The 18,049-nt window shown below is 38.2% G+C and overlaps 1 protein-coding gene across 3 annotated transcripts in view; it reads left to right on the forward strand.

Moving 5' to 3' along the window:
* Window positions 1–18,049, forward strand: part of SNCAIP (synuclein alpha interacting protein) — an 88,028-nt gene that overhangs the window by 52,105 nt on the left and 17,874 nt on the right. For 2 of the 3 annotated variants that reach the window (XM_005528122.3, XM_014257072.2), the window contains exons 4-7: window positions 4,862–5,724; window positions 7,381–7,560; window positions 9,139–9,252; window positions 14,664–14,789. In XM_005528122.3, coding sequence (XP_005528179.1) covers window positions 4,862–5,724; window positions 7,381–7,560; window positions 9,139–9,252; window positions 14,664–14,789 — 1,283 coding nt within the window. The remainder of the gene's footprint in view (window positions 1–4,861; window positions 5,725–7,380; window positions 7,561–9,138; window positions 9,253–14,663; window positions 14,790–18,049) is intronic. The other variant, XM_014257071.2, reaches the window with a different exon arrangement.

Below are 18,049 nucleotides of genomic sequence, written 5' to 3' on the forward strand. Positions count from 1 at the left end.
TATTATTCTTCCTCAAGCCAATATAAGAAAAAAATACTCATTCACTGAGACACAAAATGATTGAATTACCTGGATAAGATGTCCTGCTATTTAAAAGTATTAATTATTATTTACCCTATTTACTCCTTCTTTCTTCTTTAGAGTGACCTGAAATTCCACAAACCCTTTCCATTCTTTCCTGTGCAGGGTTGTTCCTTAATTCAGGTTCTCATGCTATAGAGCTTATGTTAAAGAACTCTAATATGTGTTCCTGGTACAAGTTATTGATATAATAAAACTGTAAAACAGTGCCACCTTCAGTCAAAATGAATTCAGTTAAATATGAATTTTGTGATAATAATAAAGGAGTAAATAGATATTCGTATCTGGCTCTAATTTTCTATTTATTTGTAAGAGACACCTCTTCCTCTATCACATGGAGCCCACATACTTCTACAAATGTCAGAGATACATTGGTGATAACAACCATGAATTTTTGGAAAGTTTCCCTATTGTAGTCAACACTTCAGCTCCTGTATACAAAGTCAGAATCCAAGTGTTTCAAATGGACCTGGAATTAATGCAGGTCTTAACTGATTCAAGTCTCTGCTGAAGGCATATCACAAGGAAGAAGCTCAGGCATTTCTTTCAGATGACAGTAAAACTCAAACTATGAAGCTTTATGTAGACTTGCTGCAGGTCCCTTGCCAATATTACATGAGCAATATGTTGAAATACTGCATTTAAAAAAATATGGGCAGTTGTCAATGCTATTCAAAGACTTTCTTAAAGTAAAACATGATACTGATATTTTCATAATACTCAGGACAATTTAGAGGCATTTTGATGTTTGGCATTAGACCGTAAATATCACAGAAACTGCCTGTCACAAGTGTAAAAGGTCATCTGTGCATGAAGTTATCTTGATGATTGGAGAAAACTCAGTTACCCTGTAGTTCCGCAGATGCTTGTATATCAGATAAAACTCCACCTGTCACCATGCTCTAGACACAGAGATGATTGAAAAATACTCCGAAGTCAACAGATGCTTCCAACTGGAAACATGTTATGTAAGGATCAATTTTGATTCCTGAAAATAGATTCAGATGGGGATTAAATTGAAAGAGAAGTTGCTTCCTTGTTGTCCCTCTGTTCTGCATATTTGCCCCCCGTAGTTCTAGGACATCTGTAAGTAAACAAGTAGATAATAAAGCCTATAAACAAGCCTGCAGACCTCTGGACTCACTTGAGTTTTGTCTTTCTCAAAAAAAAAAACGTAGAGCACAATATATGGTGAAGAACTACATCTGCAAATTTGACCCTTGCAGGTTTTCATCAGATAAAGTGGGTTTTTTTGTACCAAAGAAATATTTGACATCTCAGGTCTATCAGATGCTTCTTTACTGATGTGAATGAAGTCTGCAGTTTTTGTGTTCCTCACACTTTTTGTCTCAGTAATACAATAGTATTATTATCCAAGTCTTTTATAGTAATGAATAAAAGTTTGGGAAATAATTTTGACACATAGTTGGGAAAAAAATTTCATCACCTTTTAGGAGTACACCAGAATTATTTGTCAGATTCTGGAATCAAACTAGCTGCTCCACATTCTAGCCCCCTGTCTTAAACTCAGACCATCTTTTACTGTTGTTTATAAAATAATCAAACAGTATTTATTTGACCCAGACTTTTAATGGTCCCTGTCTGAGTTCATAAGTATGGAGAGATGAGCAAGAGGCTTTTCCTCTGGAACAGCTGTTTAAGACTACTCAATGTAACTCCTGCTGTGCTGGTGCTTTGGAGGCTATAGACAACACTTGCTTTTGCTTCTTTGGGGAGCAAGCATCTGAAAGCAGAAGGAAAGAGATTCAAGCTGTGTTCTCATCCACTCCAGGCTATGGCTTCAGTGTCATGTAGAGGGAAACCATGCTGTAACTGCCTAAGGACTGATGCAGCTCCCCAGGAGTAAATGGCACAAAGAAATACTGTGTCTGCTAGTCTGACTTGCTTTCATCCCTTCAGCTATATGGTTAAATGCCATGTTCTAATTCTTTATTAAAAGCAGTGGAAATTCATCATCTCAGTTAAGTGAAGAGGATGCTTTTAAGTCAGTAAAAATATTGCTAACTGGTTTTGGTATTCCAGTCTGGCTTTTTCCCCCTGGAAAAACAGTGTTTGTAAAGAGATGTTGGGAAAAAAAACAATGAAAAATTGAAGTACCTTACTTTGCTCTAACTTTAATGAAAGAAAGGAGAAATACATGACTTCACAATTATTTGAGGCAGATTTGTAACAAATATCATTGCCTTTTCTCAGTGCCTGATTTTACAGTCTGGTCAGCAGAGTCTTATGTAAATTCATGTTATTAAAGTTAAAATGTGGAGAAAGTGAAGCAACAAAATAAATGTAAGCTTAAATAAAGTGACGACAAACAAAATATTGATGCCTTTTCCTCTGTCTAGACCCCTGTGTTGAAAGCAGTGTTTTCATAAAACTCAGACAGAATTCATTTCCATACTGAGCGCTTAATAGTTCCTGTCAGAACAAAACAGCTGGGAAACATATGGTATCCATTTCCCTGTATCACTTGGAAAAAATTTCACATGTAAATAAAACCAACATAAAAGTGTAGGCCTTTGAACCTAGAATCTTATACAATACATAAATAAATCAGTACAGTGCGTTCTTTGTATTGGCCCACTAAGTTACATGCCTTTTGATTATTATTATTTTTATTTCTTCTTCAGAAATGTTTTCTTAAGCACTTCCAAAAGTATTAATGCAATTTTCAGACATCCATAACTACTAAGCCATACTAATCTTTTGCTTCAGCTATTAATGTTGCACTGAAAGTGTATATATCTGTTTCCTTAGGAAGGTGTTCGTGGCAAATGGTGTGTTTTGACCACAAATTAGATCCCACTGATATGCAGTTAGCACATGTTATAAATCTGCTTTGTTTAAACAGTATTCGTGACTTTTAGATTGTATTAACTCTTAGTGTACATTGAAAGGGACATAGTAACCACCTAAATGGTTTTGTGGTTTTAGTCCCTCAACTGAAAATAACAAAAGAAAGAAAACTCTGCCAGAATTCCACTTGCTATGAAGATCATCAATATTACTAGCTGGGACTATGAAAGAGTGCAAATTCAGTAGGATTAAGCTCAAGTTCAGTAGGATTAAGAGGTAGAATTAAGAGTTTGGTTGAGTTGAGCTCCTTTTCCTTCTCTCAAGTCAGATTCACTATACTGCAGTGCAGTGAATTAATTTTCTAGAAGGTCCAGAGCTATAGGTGTGAATGGGAGTGTGGGTGTATACAGGTTATACATATAAGGAATGGAAAGTATGGCAGAGGAGCCCAACATAGAGAGGAGAAGTTCAGTAGGATCATCACACCTCAATAAGTAGGCTTAATTTTTAGATCAGAGAATCACAAAATTGTTTAGGTTAGCAGTGTCCACTTAAGATCATCTAGTTCAAGGACTGTGCTTAAGCAGGGGCAGCTAGAGCAGGTTAAGCCAGATATGTGCCCAGTTGAATTCTCAGTATCTCTAACAATGGAGATTTCAAAAGGTCTGGACAACTATGCCAGTGTTTGACCAGCCACACAATTAAAGAAGTGTTTCCTTGTGTTCAGATATAATTTCTTATATTTTACTTTGTGCTGGTTGCTTCTTGTCCTGTCATGGAAAACAGCCTTGTTATCTCTTCTTAATGATGAGATGTCTCCTGACTCTTTCCTTCCCCTGACTGGCTGACCAGTCCCAGCTCTCAGTTGATGTTCATGAATTTCCAGTTCTTGTAAGAAAAATACATCTTCCAGAGGAAACAGGCCTTAAAAATTGAGTTGCTGTTACTGGTGTTAAATCCACTAAAATGTAAAATCCACTAAAATGACTAACTCTTGTTGCCCTTCCAGAAAATCATCCTACTCTTATGATGCCTCTCAATGCAGAGCAGAGTACAAGCTAACATCGTTGGACAGGACCCCTGTAAATGCCCCTAGGCTGTTATTCAGAGAATAGGTCAGGTTGGAAGGGACCACAGTGGGTTATGTGGTCCAGTCTCCCTGCTCAAGCAAGGCCATCCCAGAGCACATGGCACAGGATTGTGTCCAGGTTGTTCTTGATATCTACAGCGAGGGGGACTCCACAGCCTCTTCAGGCAATCTCTTCCAGTGCTCAGTCACCTGCACAATAAAGGAGCTCTTCCTTTTATTCGGGTGGAGCTTCCTGTGCATTGGTTTCTGTCCATTGTCTCTCCTGCTATTGCTGGGCACCAGTGAACAGAGCCTGGTCCATCCTCATGACACCGTCTGTTCAGATATTCATGGACATTGATGAGGTCCTGCCTCAGTTGTGTTTTCTCAAGGCTGAGCAGGCCCAACTCCCTCAGCCTTTCCTGGTTAGAGAGATGCTCCTGTCCTTTAATAGTAGCAGCCTTCTGCTGGACCCACTTCGGTAGCCCCCTGTCTGTCTTTACTGAGGAGCCCAGAACTGGACACAGTACTTCAGATGTGGCCTCATCTGGGCCAAGTAAAGGGTGAGGATTACCTCTAGATTATTGCTGGCACCCCAGGATACCATTGGCTTTCTTGGGCACAAGTATTACGTTGTTGGCTCATGGACAACTTGAATTCTTGGTTAGAACTTAATTAGAACTAATTATTTGTAATTATTACATCATATGTCCTCAAAGAAAGTTTCTTTTAGGAATGTAAAATTCTTCAGTTTTGATAGAGATGCCATAAATCTGTTTAGATATGAATCTGGCATGTTATCATATAATTCTTGTTTCTGGTGTTTGGCCAGGTATATCTTTAAAGCATGCTGTCATGTCACATGTCAGGTAGCACTCACTGCTAAATCTATTTCTCTAGTTTCCAGCAGCGGCTGGAACTGTGGGGTCTCAACTCTTCTCGGAAATGCGCAGAAACCAACAGGAATTGCAGATGTATGCAATAAATTCAGACCAGTGAAGAGGGTTTCTCCATTAAAGCACCAGCCAGAATGCTCTGAGAACAATGAAAGTGATGACCAGAAGAACCAGAAGGGAGAATACCAGAAAGGCAGTGATTCTCAGTCTGCACCTCCAAATGATGACCAGAGTCCAGGAGAAGGAGAGAGCCTTAAAAGCAAAAGCACCGAGCCTGCTGTTCTGCTTGGGGAGCTGGAGCACTATGACCTGGATATGGATGAAATTTTGGATGTGCCTTATATTAAATCAAGTCAGCAGCCTGTTGCTTTTACAAAAGTAGCACCTGAGAAAAAACTTTTAAGTGTGTGTTCAGCCGTGAACGGTCTAAGTGTCAAGACCTGTCCTGCAGGGATCACAGAGAGCTCGCCTGCTGGCGGGACGCAGTTCTGTGTGCTGTCTCCTGTGAAAGGCACTCAGCTGAGAAAAACACAGCCCATTGTCCTTGATCAGCACAAGCATTCAGCAGAGGAATTAGAGCTTTCCCAGCCTTCAGTTAAGTGTAGCTCAGTCCATGAATCTGAAGCCCAAGGCAAGGGCTTCCTCAGCAGGACACTTGCTGATCCTCTTGCTCAGAAAGCTGAGAGGACTATGCCAAACTGCCACCGGAGGACTTTCCACCTGCAGACGGCAGTGGCAGAAAGCAAGCAGCTAGAGGAACTGGGTATGAACTGGAGCAGTGCAGGGGGGCCAGAAGAGAGGAGTGAAGAGGTGAAAAAAATTAAGAGCATCTTAAACATTGTAAAGGAAGGCCAAATATCTTTACTGGTAAGTATCATCTTTTTCATAAGAAACATAGAATAAAAGTGGTCTATGATGTGGTTTATTAAACCAGCTAAGGTGATGAAGTTCATATTTTGAACCACTGCCTTTTTTATCTTGTAGACTCTTTAGAAATTAAGCATATGGGATTGCAAATGGAAAGTATTAATATTTAAATAAAGTATGCAGCAAAACCAAGATACTAGTTTTATGTATACATGGCCAAGATTGCTGTTTTATGTAGTACACTGGAATTATAAAGAAGGCAGACATTTTAACTAATAGGACCAAATTAAATATCAAATTTAAGTCCCAGCTGAGTTTTTCCTTTCAGATTTGTGGGTCACTTTGCTCAATTATTGCTGGTTTACCACCATTGTTATGTAGAGGTTGATGATGGGAGCACAGAGGCTTCTGTTGTACTCTGATTATTATTCAGGAGTGTTTATACTGTCTTGTTGCAGCAGCATTCTCAGGCAGGAGCTTTCTGTAAAGCCTCGCTGGCCTCTGACCCATATGAAGGTTTTTTTAGTAAATTCTAGCACTGTGATCTGGCACTGTCAGTGATGGTTTCCAAAGTAATTGGTTGCAAGTTAGCACAACGATGCAGAGCATGTGATCTCCACACAGAACAGCTGGTGAAGACACAGTGTATGTATAAAAACTGTTTTTGTTAGATTTTTGTTTAGCTTCTCTGTTTAGCAGTCTAGCTCAAGCACAAAGGCATGCCATTAGCACAGAAGCAAAAACAAAGGAAGATGTTCAAAACTAGACAGAGGCAGAATAGAATATTAGATTACTCATTAAGAAATAAAAGCAAGTTAAATTCATCCTGAAATAGGAATTGGGGGGTGGGGAAAAGAGAATGTTATCGGTAAGAAAATACGTTATTTTTTTCCCAAACTAGTTGAAACCTCTTCATGAAGTACAGTCATGGAATAATACTCTGGCAAGACTGCATAACTCTAGGAATTGTTATTGCTACTCCTTGACTCTGTCTTCAATCTTTTGTTTTTCTTTTGGAGTTTCTCAATCCAGCTGTTTTGTCTTTAAATTAGAATTGGGCAGAAATGATGTATTACATCATGGTGGTGTAGAACTTTTGAGTAAATGTCCCAGCAAGTATTTTCGTGGAAACAAACTATCACATAAAAGTCTTCTGTCACATGCTTTAACTACATTTTAAAGAGCGTTTAGTGTAGGCTACCTCTTTTTTGGTAAGTAAAATTAATCAGGAATGTCTTTCAGAAGTCATGAATATTTTCTCACCAAATACTCATCAATATAATGCCAAAAAATAAAAAAGGAGAGAAAACTAAAAATATTTAATTTTTAAAAATTATTAAAATGTGGGCATTTTTGCAGCTGCTTTGTTGATCAGACATGTGCAAAGACTTAAAGACACATAAGATCTTGCACTGTTGCATGACAATTGTATGAGGAGAGAAACTTAACAATGAATCAAGCCAATGAACATCCAACCTCAATCCTTATTCTAATAGTACCCAGGTTATATACAATGAAGTGAAAAGGTCTGGATTTTGACTTGTAAAAGAACATGCCTATTGAGAAGCCTCTGTGTTGGCTTGTGTTTGGGGCTGTGAGGATAAATGTATCTTTTTATCCTTAGTTGTAACTAACATACAGCTTTTTTTTTAACAGCCACATTTAGCAGCAGATAATCTGGATAAGATCCATGATGAATGTGACAACAATCTGTTGCATGTAGCAGCATCAAAGGGGCACGCAGAATGCCTACAACATCTCACTTCTTTGATGGGTGAAGACTGTTTGAATGAACGAAACATTGAGCAGCTAACTCCAGCTGGACTAGCCATAAAGGTAACGGGCCCTTTCCATACTGTAGCATAACATATAGGTCATTTAGTTTCCTTCTGTGATGGCAGTAAGAAACACATCCAGCAGGATGTTATTTTTCAAGCTTTATAAGTGAGGAAAAAAACTGTTGGCTGGTACTACATAAGCAAAGTAAAATGGATTACTACACAAGATGTTATATCCACTGTATAACAATGACAATTTTTACATTGTTGTCAATGCATATGCATGAATTTTTAAATCACTCTACTGCATTTAAAGACTATTTGTTACATTTCAAGCAGTTTTCATTTAACTTGGATTCAGTTGTTTCTTTAGGGAGCATAACAGTTTCTTGATTTTTTTTACATGTACTGGTATAATCTTGTAAGACAAGTGTGAGGACAAGTTTACAAAATATAAAAGCACCTCAAGGTGAAAATTCTCAGTTGTCTAAAGCAGTTGCACCAAAGTTAAAATGTACATGTTGCAGAACAACCTGTTAAAATAAAAAAAAAAAAAATTAATGTCCAAGTTTACAGGAAAACTTATTATGTAGGAAGACAGGAAAATTCATGGCATGATTACACTAAAAAAAAAAGATAGGGCAGGAAAGCTGATGATTAAACCATAGTGGTTCTGGTTCTTTAGTGAGAGTGAATGGTTCAATGTCATTCTTTTGATCTTCTGAATACCCTAAAGGTATTTAAGAATCTTCTTCCCGAAGAAGGGAGGGGGTGAAACATAATACAAGAGTTTCTGTTTCTTTGGTGGGGGGAGGTTGTTGTTACTTACTTCCTGGGAAAAGTTTGGAAACTGAGAAGATCGGTGGATTCCAGCCTGCAGTTTTGCTTATTTGAGGCATCATTTCAATGACCTAGGGCCCTAGTGCAGGTGGCAGGGTTGGTTTTTTTATTATTTTTCTGGGGCAAGCCATATGATTAGAAAGTTTAACTGATACCTAGTTGCACTAATGAAATGCTCTGAAATATTGGCCCATGTCAAACTGTGTAGTTGCAGCCTGCCAGTTTAAAGACTAACAAAATTTTAGCAATTTTTCTTTATTACTTTCTCAAGGTAGATATATAATGTGTAAGCCAATAAATTCTGACACTTACCACTTCTGTGGAAAATAGGTGCACACCCAATGTAGTACAACATTATGGGAGTTACAGAGGTATAAAGGAAGAGCAAGAAAAATAAATATCGTTGTATCAGTGCTGAAAACCACTCTGGAAGTAAGGATCAAGAGCCACAAGATTTAGTTAAGCCAGATCACTTGAAAGTTCTTACAGAACTTTGCAATGACCCAGGACAATGTAGGTCATCATTAAAAATACTTGTGCTGGGGAACCTTCACTTACAGGAAGAACTGCAGCACGTTTACACTCTCTTCTCTGAATGACAGAGTATGCTCGAATATTATTGGAAGGAACCCATTGTTAAATAAGCCAGAGTTTCTGCAGAAAAAGACAAAAGGTGTTATTGGCTTATTCTTTAATTTCTTAATCAAACTGGAAATTTTCAATAATTCTGATAAGCTTTTTGGTCTCTAGTAGAATGGAAGCAGCTGGAATTTAGACCTTTTTTTTGCTTGTTTAGAATGGTCAATTGGAGTGTGTTCGGTGGATGGTGAGCGAAACAGAAGCTATTGCAGAACTCAGTTGCTCAAAAGACCACCCAAGCCTTATTCATTATGCAGGTTGCTATGGGCAGGTATGACTTTCTTTTACTTTTTCAAATAGATTACTTAGATACACAAGAATTTAAATTAATGTGCACGTGTAATTTTGTGGCTTTTAATTACAAGTGTTCTTAATTAGTTGAAGTATAGCAAAATCTTTCCCAACTTAATCTGTATAATTTTTTCAGCATTTTCCCTCTAAACTTGTTTGTTTGATTGTTTGATTGTTTGCTTTTTGGTTGGTTAGGTTTTGTTTTATAAGATTTGAAGAGTAGCAAGGAGAAGAACAGCTGGCATGTTAGGCCAACCAGTAAATCCCAAGAATGTCTACAGACATTAGCTGTCATCTAGAGGAGTCACAGGACACATCAGAAGAGCAACAAAATTTTGCAATTTAAGAATTCATTGAATTGGCAGTGAAGTATAGTGGAACTTGAACGTCATCTGTCTAGTTTCAGTCATGGTCATTAAAAACTACATAGAAAAAATAAGTTGTAGATTCACAGAATATTCTGATTTGGAAGGGACCCACAAGGATCATCTAGCCCAGCTCTTAAATAAATGGTCCATATGGGGCTTGATCACACAAGCTTGGTGTTATTAATATCATGCTCTAGCCAGCTGAGCTAATTGTAAATCAATCCTGTTTCACACCTAACTTGCCCATTGATAGAACAATGAAACACCACTGAAGGGTGGCACTCTAGTGCTTTGCTAATATCTGGAGGAACATGTATGCCACTTAATTGCACTGAATTCTCTTTCCACAATGTCTGCTTTTTCCTAAGGAGGTCTTGCAATAACCCCTCTTCAAGGGACCTTCTCCAGAGTCTACTGTGGAAGGAAGAGTGATTGGTTTTTCTTCTCTAATCTCTTGGGCAGATGGACCATTTTATCCCACAGTTTCTTCGACAGACATTAAAGATAAATCATGGAATCACAGAATCATAGACTGTTTTGGGTTGGAAGGGACCTTAAAGGTCATCTAGTTCCAACCCCCCAAAGATTGGCAGGGACACCAAACTTCACTGATTTTGTGCTAATGCTTTTTTCTTTTCTTAAGAGAGAACAATCAAAATACAACCACTAAGAAAAGAACTCTTTGCTGTGTGTGATTGTCTCATTCAATGCCATACAATTATTGTGGCATATTTTGGCTGCTAACTGCTTCTGTCCAACCATGAATTTACTGTAGGAGTAGGGAAGGAGAGGAGGTGGTTTTGGAAAGCTATGGAGCTGGGACTCTACTTTTTCTACTGCTGTTTCCATAGGCACACAGACACCCTTGTTTCCATGCTGTGCAAAGACCTCCTTTTTCTGCACTTTCCTACTACACAGATGTTGCTGGTGTGAGACAGGACCCTGCTGGATATAGAGATTGCTGGTGTTAGCAAGTTTGCTGTAAACTCAGCACAGAGGATAGAGAGATGTGAGCCAGATCAGAGAAAAAGTGCTTGCTACTGGGAAGAAAAAGTTTGGAAGAGAAAGTTGCATGTGAACTTAAATTCATATCTTCACTTGATTAACCTAATTTTGTCCTCATCTCTGAAGATATTTATATAAACCAAAGCCAATGAAGTTTTGGGGGTTTTTCAGTGAGCTGTGCTATCTATTGCCAGAAACAGATCTGGCACAATTTCTCTAGATTCTTTTCAAAGCAGAACGGAAGCTCTACCACTTAAGAAACACCAGCTACAATCAGCCATCCATGAAATTTGAAAAGGTGATATGTAAATTGCTGCCAAATTTTCTTTGTTAGCTGAATGCCAAAGAAAGTTCATATGTAATGCCAGTTATCTTTTTTTCTTTAATAATCCATAAACAACCTTAAAACATGAGGAAATATTGAGGCTGAAGGGGTGCCAGACTACCTTACCCAAGTGTGCTAAGCAAAAAAAAAAAAACTGAGAAATTTAAATGCTTACTTGGTGCTGTCCTGGAAGCTTTAATTTATTTTACCATTACTTACACGAGAGATAATCCATGTGAACACTGGTCTTGGCAGAATTACAAGAGTAATATTTTTACAAGGAAGATCTGTTATTGAATCTTTCTCTAGGAGAGTCAGTCCATCCATTGTTTCCTGAGGCATTAGATATGCACTCCATATTTTTCATGAAGAATTATAATTTAGAATAGGCAGCAGAAGGGAGTTCATAGCAAAGTTTCTACATTAAAGGTCATCAAGCTACAGCCATGATGGCCTGCCTCCAAGGACACATCAGCAACATTTTATTTTTCCAGTGGGAGAGGGGACCACATAAGTTAATCTGATTAAAGAGAACAGAAGCTCAAAGTCAACCTGTAGCCTGGTCAGCATAGCTCCTAGCAAAAGTTTCTTAAAGCATGAGATTATGCAAGAGAAACCACGATAGTTGGCAGGCCTTTTCACGCTGGGCATAAGTCATGAGTACAGGGCATGCCAGCTGTGTCTGGCCGAGTCACCACGTCATAGGAAGGTGGTGGTCCAGTCCTAGGTGCAAATCGCCCTAGTCCTGACTTAGAGCTTCATAGGGATGGAAAACCTTTACATCAGGGATATTGTGGTACTATGGACTACACTGGTAAGAGGCAGAGGGTAGGGAATGCCAAGGGTTTGTGGTTTCTGAATTCCAGAGAATCTAGGGAGACTTTGGCAGCCAGCCTAAAGCATGGCTGAGGATCTAGAAGGGATCCTGTGCACACCTTCATGGTGATAAAGTTTTGGAGAGCACAGTGGGAAGGACTGTATTACATTCAGATATTCAGATACCTAACAAAACACCTTTGTTTTATATCTCAGGATATTTGCTTTCCTGTCTAATGTAATTTTTACAAAGTCAGTGTGTTCTTTTCACTTACTCCTACTCCTCTATTGCAAAGGGATACTGGAAAGACCAGTTTATTTAATTAATATCAAGTGATGGGGCTGGGATTAGCTCTAGAATCAGTACTCTTCAGCATGCTAACCCTTCCTTTTCTAGGCCATGTAATAATTTAAATGGTCCATGTTAGTTGTACTTTCTTCTCCAGAAGTCATCTGATAGTACTGAAGTCAGCAGCCTTTCCCAAATTTTTCTGAAATCTTTTTGCAGAGAGAGAGATTTGAATTATTGTAGGTCTAGGATATGTCAGAGGGGTATTAATAATTGCTAGAGCATAAGTATTATAGGTCTTAAAAGCAACAGATATAAGTAACTGAATAATTTATCAGTATTTATCAGTTCCTATTACTTAACAAAAAAGTGATTATTTTTCATGGTCTTCATCTGATGTATTCTTACTATCTTTCATTTTGGCTGAATAAATTGAAGCCTATAAATCTATTCCTGAAAACATTTTTCCTGCAAATACATAATATGAGTTAATAAAGTGAAATGTGGCATACTTTGATATATGATGGCTTTGTTTTTTCTTAGTTTTAAGTGAAATTTTTTTTTTTCCTGGGTTGTTTTTGGTCAAGGATAAATTTGTTGTAACACAAACTGAATATTGCTATGACCTAATGCCTGTGATCGCTTAGTGCACAGGTAGTCCTAAGTACAAATGATTGAATAGAGCCACCCATCCACTTGATTTCCTTGTTGATAAGATAAATGACTAGAAAGCATCATGTGCTCCGTGCTGGTTGTGGTCATATAATTACAGAACATACTTAACATTCTGATCCGTAGTATGTTCCAAAGAAGTATATGATTTCAAAGCTATAGTTGTCTTCCAATTCTGCAGATAAGTTTTGTTAAAATATTTTTCTTGTAATTATTAAAACATAGGGGCAATTCATAGGAGTAGTATAATTCTTCTTCCTTGTTGGCCATCACCACTGGTATATTGAGAAATTGCTCAGAAGTATTTTTAAAGGGATATGTGATCTGTAGTCATCTCTCCATGCTGGCTGTCAGCTGTGTTGGGCATTTAGCCAAGAAGTCAAAATACCTGTGCCTTCACCCTGTAAAAAGAACAAAATTGCTGCTAAAGTGAAGATATGAAGAAGATAAATATCAGACAGTGTAGCCCTCTGAAGTAATAAGCAGAGAACCCAGATGTTTGAATGGGCAGAATTATCCTGGAGTAGCTCTAGAAGAGTCTGACAATTCCTTTCCTTTCCATTGAGATTAATATTTCTGTGGTACTTTTACACAAAAAAATGCAGGTTTATATCCAACCTTTATAGAACTTACTTTCTTCATTTTCTTCTTTCTCTTTTCTACTTCATTACTGCTCAGATCCTGTATGTGCTTTCAGTACTGTTTTATTTACGTCTGTTTCAGTTTTCCACTTTTCTAGTTTTGGGTGCTTATGTACTTAGGTGTCACTGAAGCTACTGAGGTGCTGCAGGTTAAGTCTGTGTATCAGCATTTGCCTCAGCAACACTAGAATCCACAAAGCCCCTTTGAACTGAAGCTCTGAGTCAGTATAACATGACAGGTATCAATGCAAGATATTAAAAAATACATGCTTAAATAACAAATTTTTATGCTGGGAAGTAATTTAGTCTTTTCACCTTTTCAGACAGAAAAACTGGGAAAGCAGCTGCAGGAAGTTTTAATGAACCCCACTTTTCTGTGTAATCTATAGATTTATTCTAGATTTTCAATAGGTATTGTATTCATTATGGCAAAGTGAAATTTAATCTGGAGTAGCATGGCATGTTCCTAGAGAGAATAACTTTTTTTCCAAATAAACTCTCAGAAAAAAATAAGAAATCAAAAAAGCTTAGTGCACATACATAAGTCTCCACTGTTAGAAGAGAATACCCTAATAAATGTGTATAACACAAACATACACAAACAAAAGGTGGTGTTATCGAAAAAAAAGTTTCTACCTCAATTTTGGCTTCCAGACTTGCAATGACAAGTTTTTGCAGTCCAGATCTCCCCATTCTTCCCAATGTGCAGGACATATGAATGGTTCATGAGTCAATACATTGATTTCTTAGGGTAGCTTTATTTTCTGGTTTTAGTTGAATTTTTTCTTCTTTAGCACAACCAGACAGAGGTGGGGAATGATTATAGATTTGAAGAATCTAACTGCTCAGCTCTGTGATCTGAGCATAATCCTGTTTTAATTTTCCAGAGAGGCTTTTAAAGTCTGACCAAATCTCACAACCTGATTTTCAGATTGATGTATGGGTTATTCTTCCTCAGGTTTCATCACCAGCACAGAGACATCCACAATCTTTATATACAATTTCTCAAAATGTGTTACAGTACTCATATTTTTCCTATTATCTTTTTATAAAATAAGGTATTTCAGCTTTTTTTCCTTGGAGGGGAAAAAAGAAACCCAAAACACCCAAAAAGACAAACCAGAGTCATATGATACACTAAGCCTAAAAAGTTAAGACAGACTGAAAACAAGGAATTATTGGATAGTGTTAGTAATATATGACAGCACCAGTATTCCTCTAGTATATTTAGCTTTCCAATATTTCTTATCTTGTGTGACATTTCTTTGCTCTTAGGAGAAAATCCTTCTGTGGCTTCTTCAGTTTATGCAAGAACAAGGGATTTCATTGGATGAAGTTGACCAGGATGGAAATACTGCTGTTCACATAGCTGCTCAACATGGCTATCTAGGATGCATACAGGTAGAGTGAGTGATAGCTATAGCAAAAACCTCTGAACTTCAAGCTTGAATGAAAAAAAAAATTATTGGAAATCTAAGTGGGAATAATTATTGATACATTAAAATATATCAGGAAGGAAGAACTTTAAACCTGTAGGAGTCAGACTGAAATACTGAAAAGCTGTGTGGTTTTGATTCTGTTCTCAAGCATGATGTTGTAAGCCTAAACTAACTTGTATTGCAAGACAAAAGCATGATTATATTGTTTACATATAAGTACCTAGTGTATGTTTTTGTGTTACAAAAGGGCAGCCAGTGCAGATATGCATATTTTCCTTCTGTTCCTTTTTCCATTGAGTATTTGTAGATCTACAGCTCTGGGGAAGTATAAAGGATAGGCTTGTTGAATGATTTACACTTTGAGTAAACCATCCTTTACAGACTTACCATCCTGGAATGAATCTGTACTATACAATAAAGAGTGATGCTGATTTCTAACTAATTTTCAATTAATCATCTTGGCCACTGAAACCAATACAGTTTTCTTTACAGAGGTGCTAAAAATGGTAATTTGTCCAGATGAGAAGGCTTACACATCTACAATATTTACAGGAGCTGGAATAGACCAGTTTGGATACATCTGTCCAAGTGTCTTCAAATGCCACATGTACACCGTTTTTTTTGTACACTTCCAGGGACAGTGACTCTACCCTTTCTATGGTCAGTCTGTTCCAGTGCTTAACAACCCTTTCCGTAAATTTTTTTTTCCTAATAGCTGATCTAAACCTCCCCTGGCACAACTTGAGGCCAATTCCTCTCGTCCTTGTTACCTGGGAGAGGAGGCCAATCCCTACCTGACTACAACCTTTTATCAGGCAATCATAGAGAGCAATGTCCTCCCTCAGTAGAGAGCAATGTGCCCCCTCAGTGTCCTTTTCTCCAGGCTAAACAACCCCAGCTGCCTCAATGTCTTTCTTGTTATGAGGCACCCAGAGCTAGTCACAGGGCTTAAGGTGTGGCCTCACCAGTACAGGGGGATGGTCACTGCCCTGGTCCTACTGGTCACACTATTGTAGACACAGGCCAGGATGCCCTTGGCAACCTGGGCACAGCTGGCTCATGTTGCTGTCAACCAACACCTCTAGGTCATTTTCTGCAGGCAGCTTTCTAGCCGCTCTGCTCCAAGCCCGTTGTACTGCTTGGGGTGGTCCAAGTGCAGGTGAATCTCATGTAGCTGGCCTCAGCCCTTCAATCCAGTCTGTGCAGATCCCTCTGCAGAGCTTTCCTGCCCTCCAGCACATCAGCACTCCGGCCCAACTTGGCATAATCTGCGAATTTACTGACAATGCACGTGATCCCCTTGTCCATGTTGTTGATTACAATAAACAGCACTGGCCCCAACTCTGAGCCCTGGGGAAGACCACCACTGACCAGCCACAGTCTGGATTTAAATACACTCACCAACGCCCTCACAGCTCTGCCATCCAGCCAATTTTTCACTCAGTGAGCAGTACATCCACACCATAGCCAGCCAGATTCTCCACAAGAATACTATGGGAAACCATATTTACTAACTGGCTTTACTAAAATCTAGTAAAAAACACGTCCACAGCCTTTTCCTCATCCACTACTAGGCAGGTCACTTTGTCACAGAATGAGATCAGGTTGATCAAGCAGAGCCTGTCTTTCATAAACCCATGCCGTGGGTGAGATCCCCTGGTTGTCCTGTACGTTTTGAATGAGGATAGCCAAGATGATCTGGTCAATGAACTTGTCTAGCACTGAAATCAGGTTGACAGGCCTGTTCTTCCCTGGATGTTTCTTCAAACCCTTGTTATACATGGGTGCCAAGTTTGGCAACTTCCAGTCACTGGAACCTCCCTGGTTGATCAGTGTTTCTGGTAAATTTTGAAGGTGAAGCAACTTAACTTTGTGTTAATTTCAGATATATCCTCTGTCCATCAAATTTTCTAGAACCAGTAGTCACTGGAGTACATTTCAGTGTTTGTGTTGTCGGCACTTTGAACAAAAGCTGTTTGGAGAAGAAATAATAATAAAATTATTCCAGGAAATTGCAGAGAGATATTTGATAAACAAACCAGTCATTGGAGAAGAACAGATAAAAGAATAAATAACCTCTTGGCAGAAAAGCAAGAAATAAAAATTAAAGTGATTAAGTCAAGTTAGGGAGGAAAACATGTCTAAGAAGGAGCAGTAATTCTCAAAGGACTCAAATAGGTATCAGTAAACATGTTATTCCTGTTACCACTCATGAACCAATCCACATCATCCTTCAGGCCGCTGCAAATGCAGAATGTTTGTATTATATTTGTATTGTCCAACCCTAAAAGAAATACAGAGAGTGAATTTTCATTAGCTAACCTCTTCAGAGAGCAAATATTAGTGCACACTGTTAAGCTGGATCTACAGCTGCAGAGCTTTTATAGATGTAATTATTATTATTATTATTACTATTATTACTATTATTACAGTCTATTTATATATTTGGTCACCAAGAGGACATAACTCTGTAAAAGCCAGTTTGAGAGTATCACATAATAAAAAAGAAAAACAGGTTGAGCTGAATGAATAGACTTGAAAAGAAGACATCAAATAGATTTGGAGAACATTACCATCTCTGCATTTTCTTACTGAGAGGACATGTCTTTTTTCATAAAGACGTGAGGAATGGATCCTGTAGAAACTCATATGAGAATAAAATAAACAAACCATCACATCCGTGCTGAATCTGGTGGATTTATTATTGTATTGTAGCCAATTGCTATGATCAGTTGGAGAAAAATGGATAGAGGAAATGTTTATGACTCAGTAGTGGGGGGCACTGTTTTGGTAGAGGATATGCCTAGGGTTGCTATGGAGTGTGTGTTTAGGGTTGCTGTCTCAACTGTGCCTCATCAAGATGTGCAGGGCATTTGAAGGAGAAGTGTAGATTATTTTGAACAGAGTGGTGACATCTGCAGGCTGTTTTCATAGATAAAACTAAACAAAGAGACTAGCCCTGCTTTCCCTGTGAAGAACAAACCTTAATAAATGGCTTAGAATTTTAAAGATTATTTTATTTTAGGTAAATACACAATTCAACGAGTGCTTTTTGTTTAAATGAGGCTATGAGAAATAACTCATGAAAATATCTAGTGGTGATAAAAATACACATTATCAGTAATATCACTTCAATAACACCTCACAGTCTTAAATGTAGTTGATATTTTGTTGTCCTGTGAAACAAAATAAGCCCTGTGCCCAGTAAGCTTACAGCCTTAT

The sequence above is a fragment of the Pseudopodoces humilis genome, chromosome 4 (assembly GCF_049639895.1).
Source record: "Pseudopodoces humilis isolate 2021_Gansu_Grassland_sample_001 chromosome 4, ASM4963989v1, whole genome shotgun sequence".
Taxonomy (NCBI): domain Eukaryota; kingdom Metazoa; phylum Chordata; class Aves; order Passeriformes; family Paridae; genus Pseudopodoces; species Pseudopodoces humilis.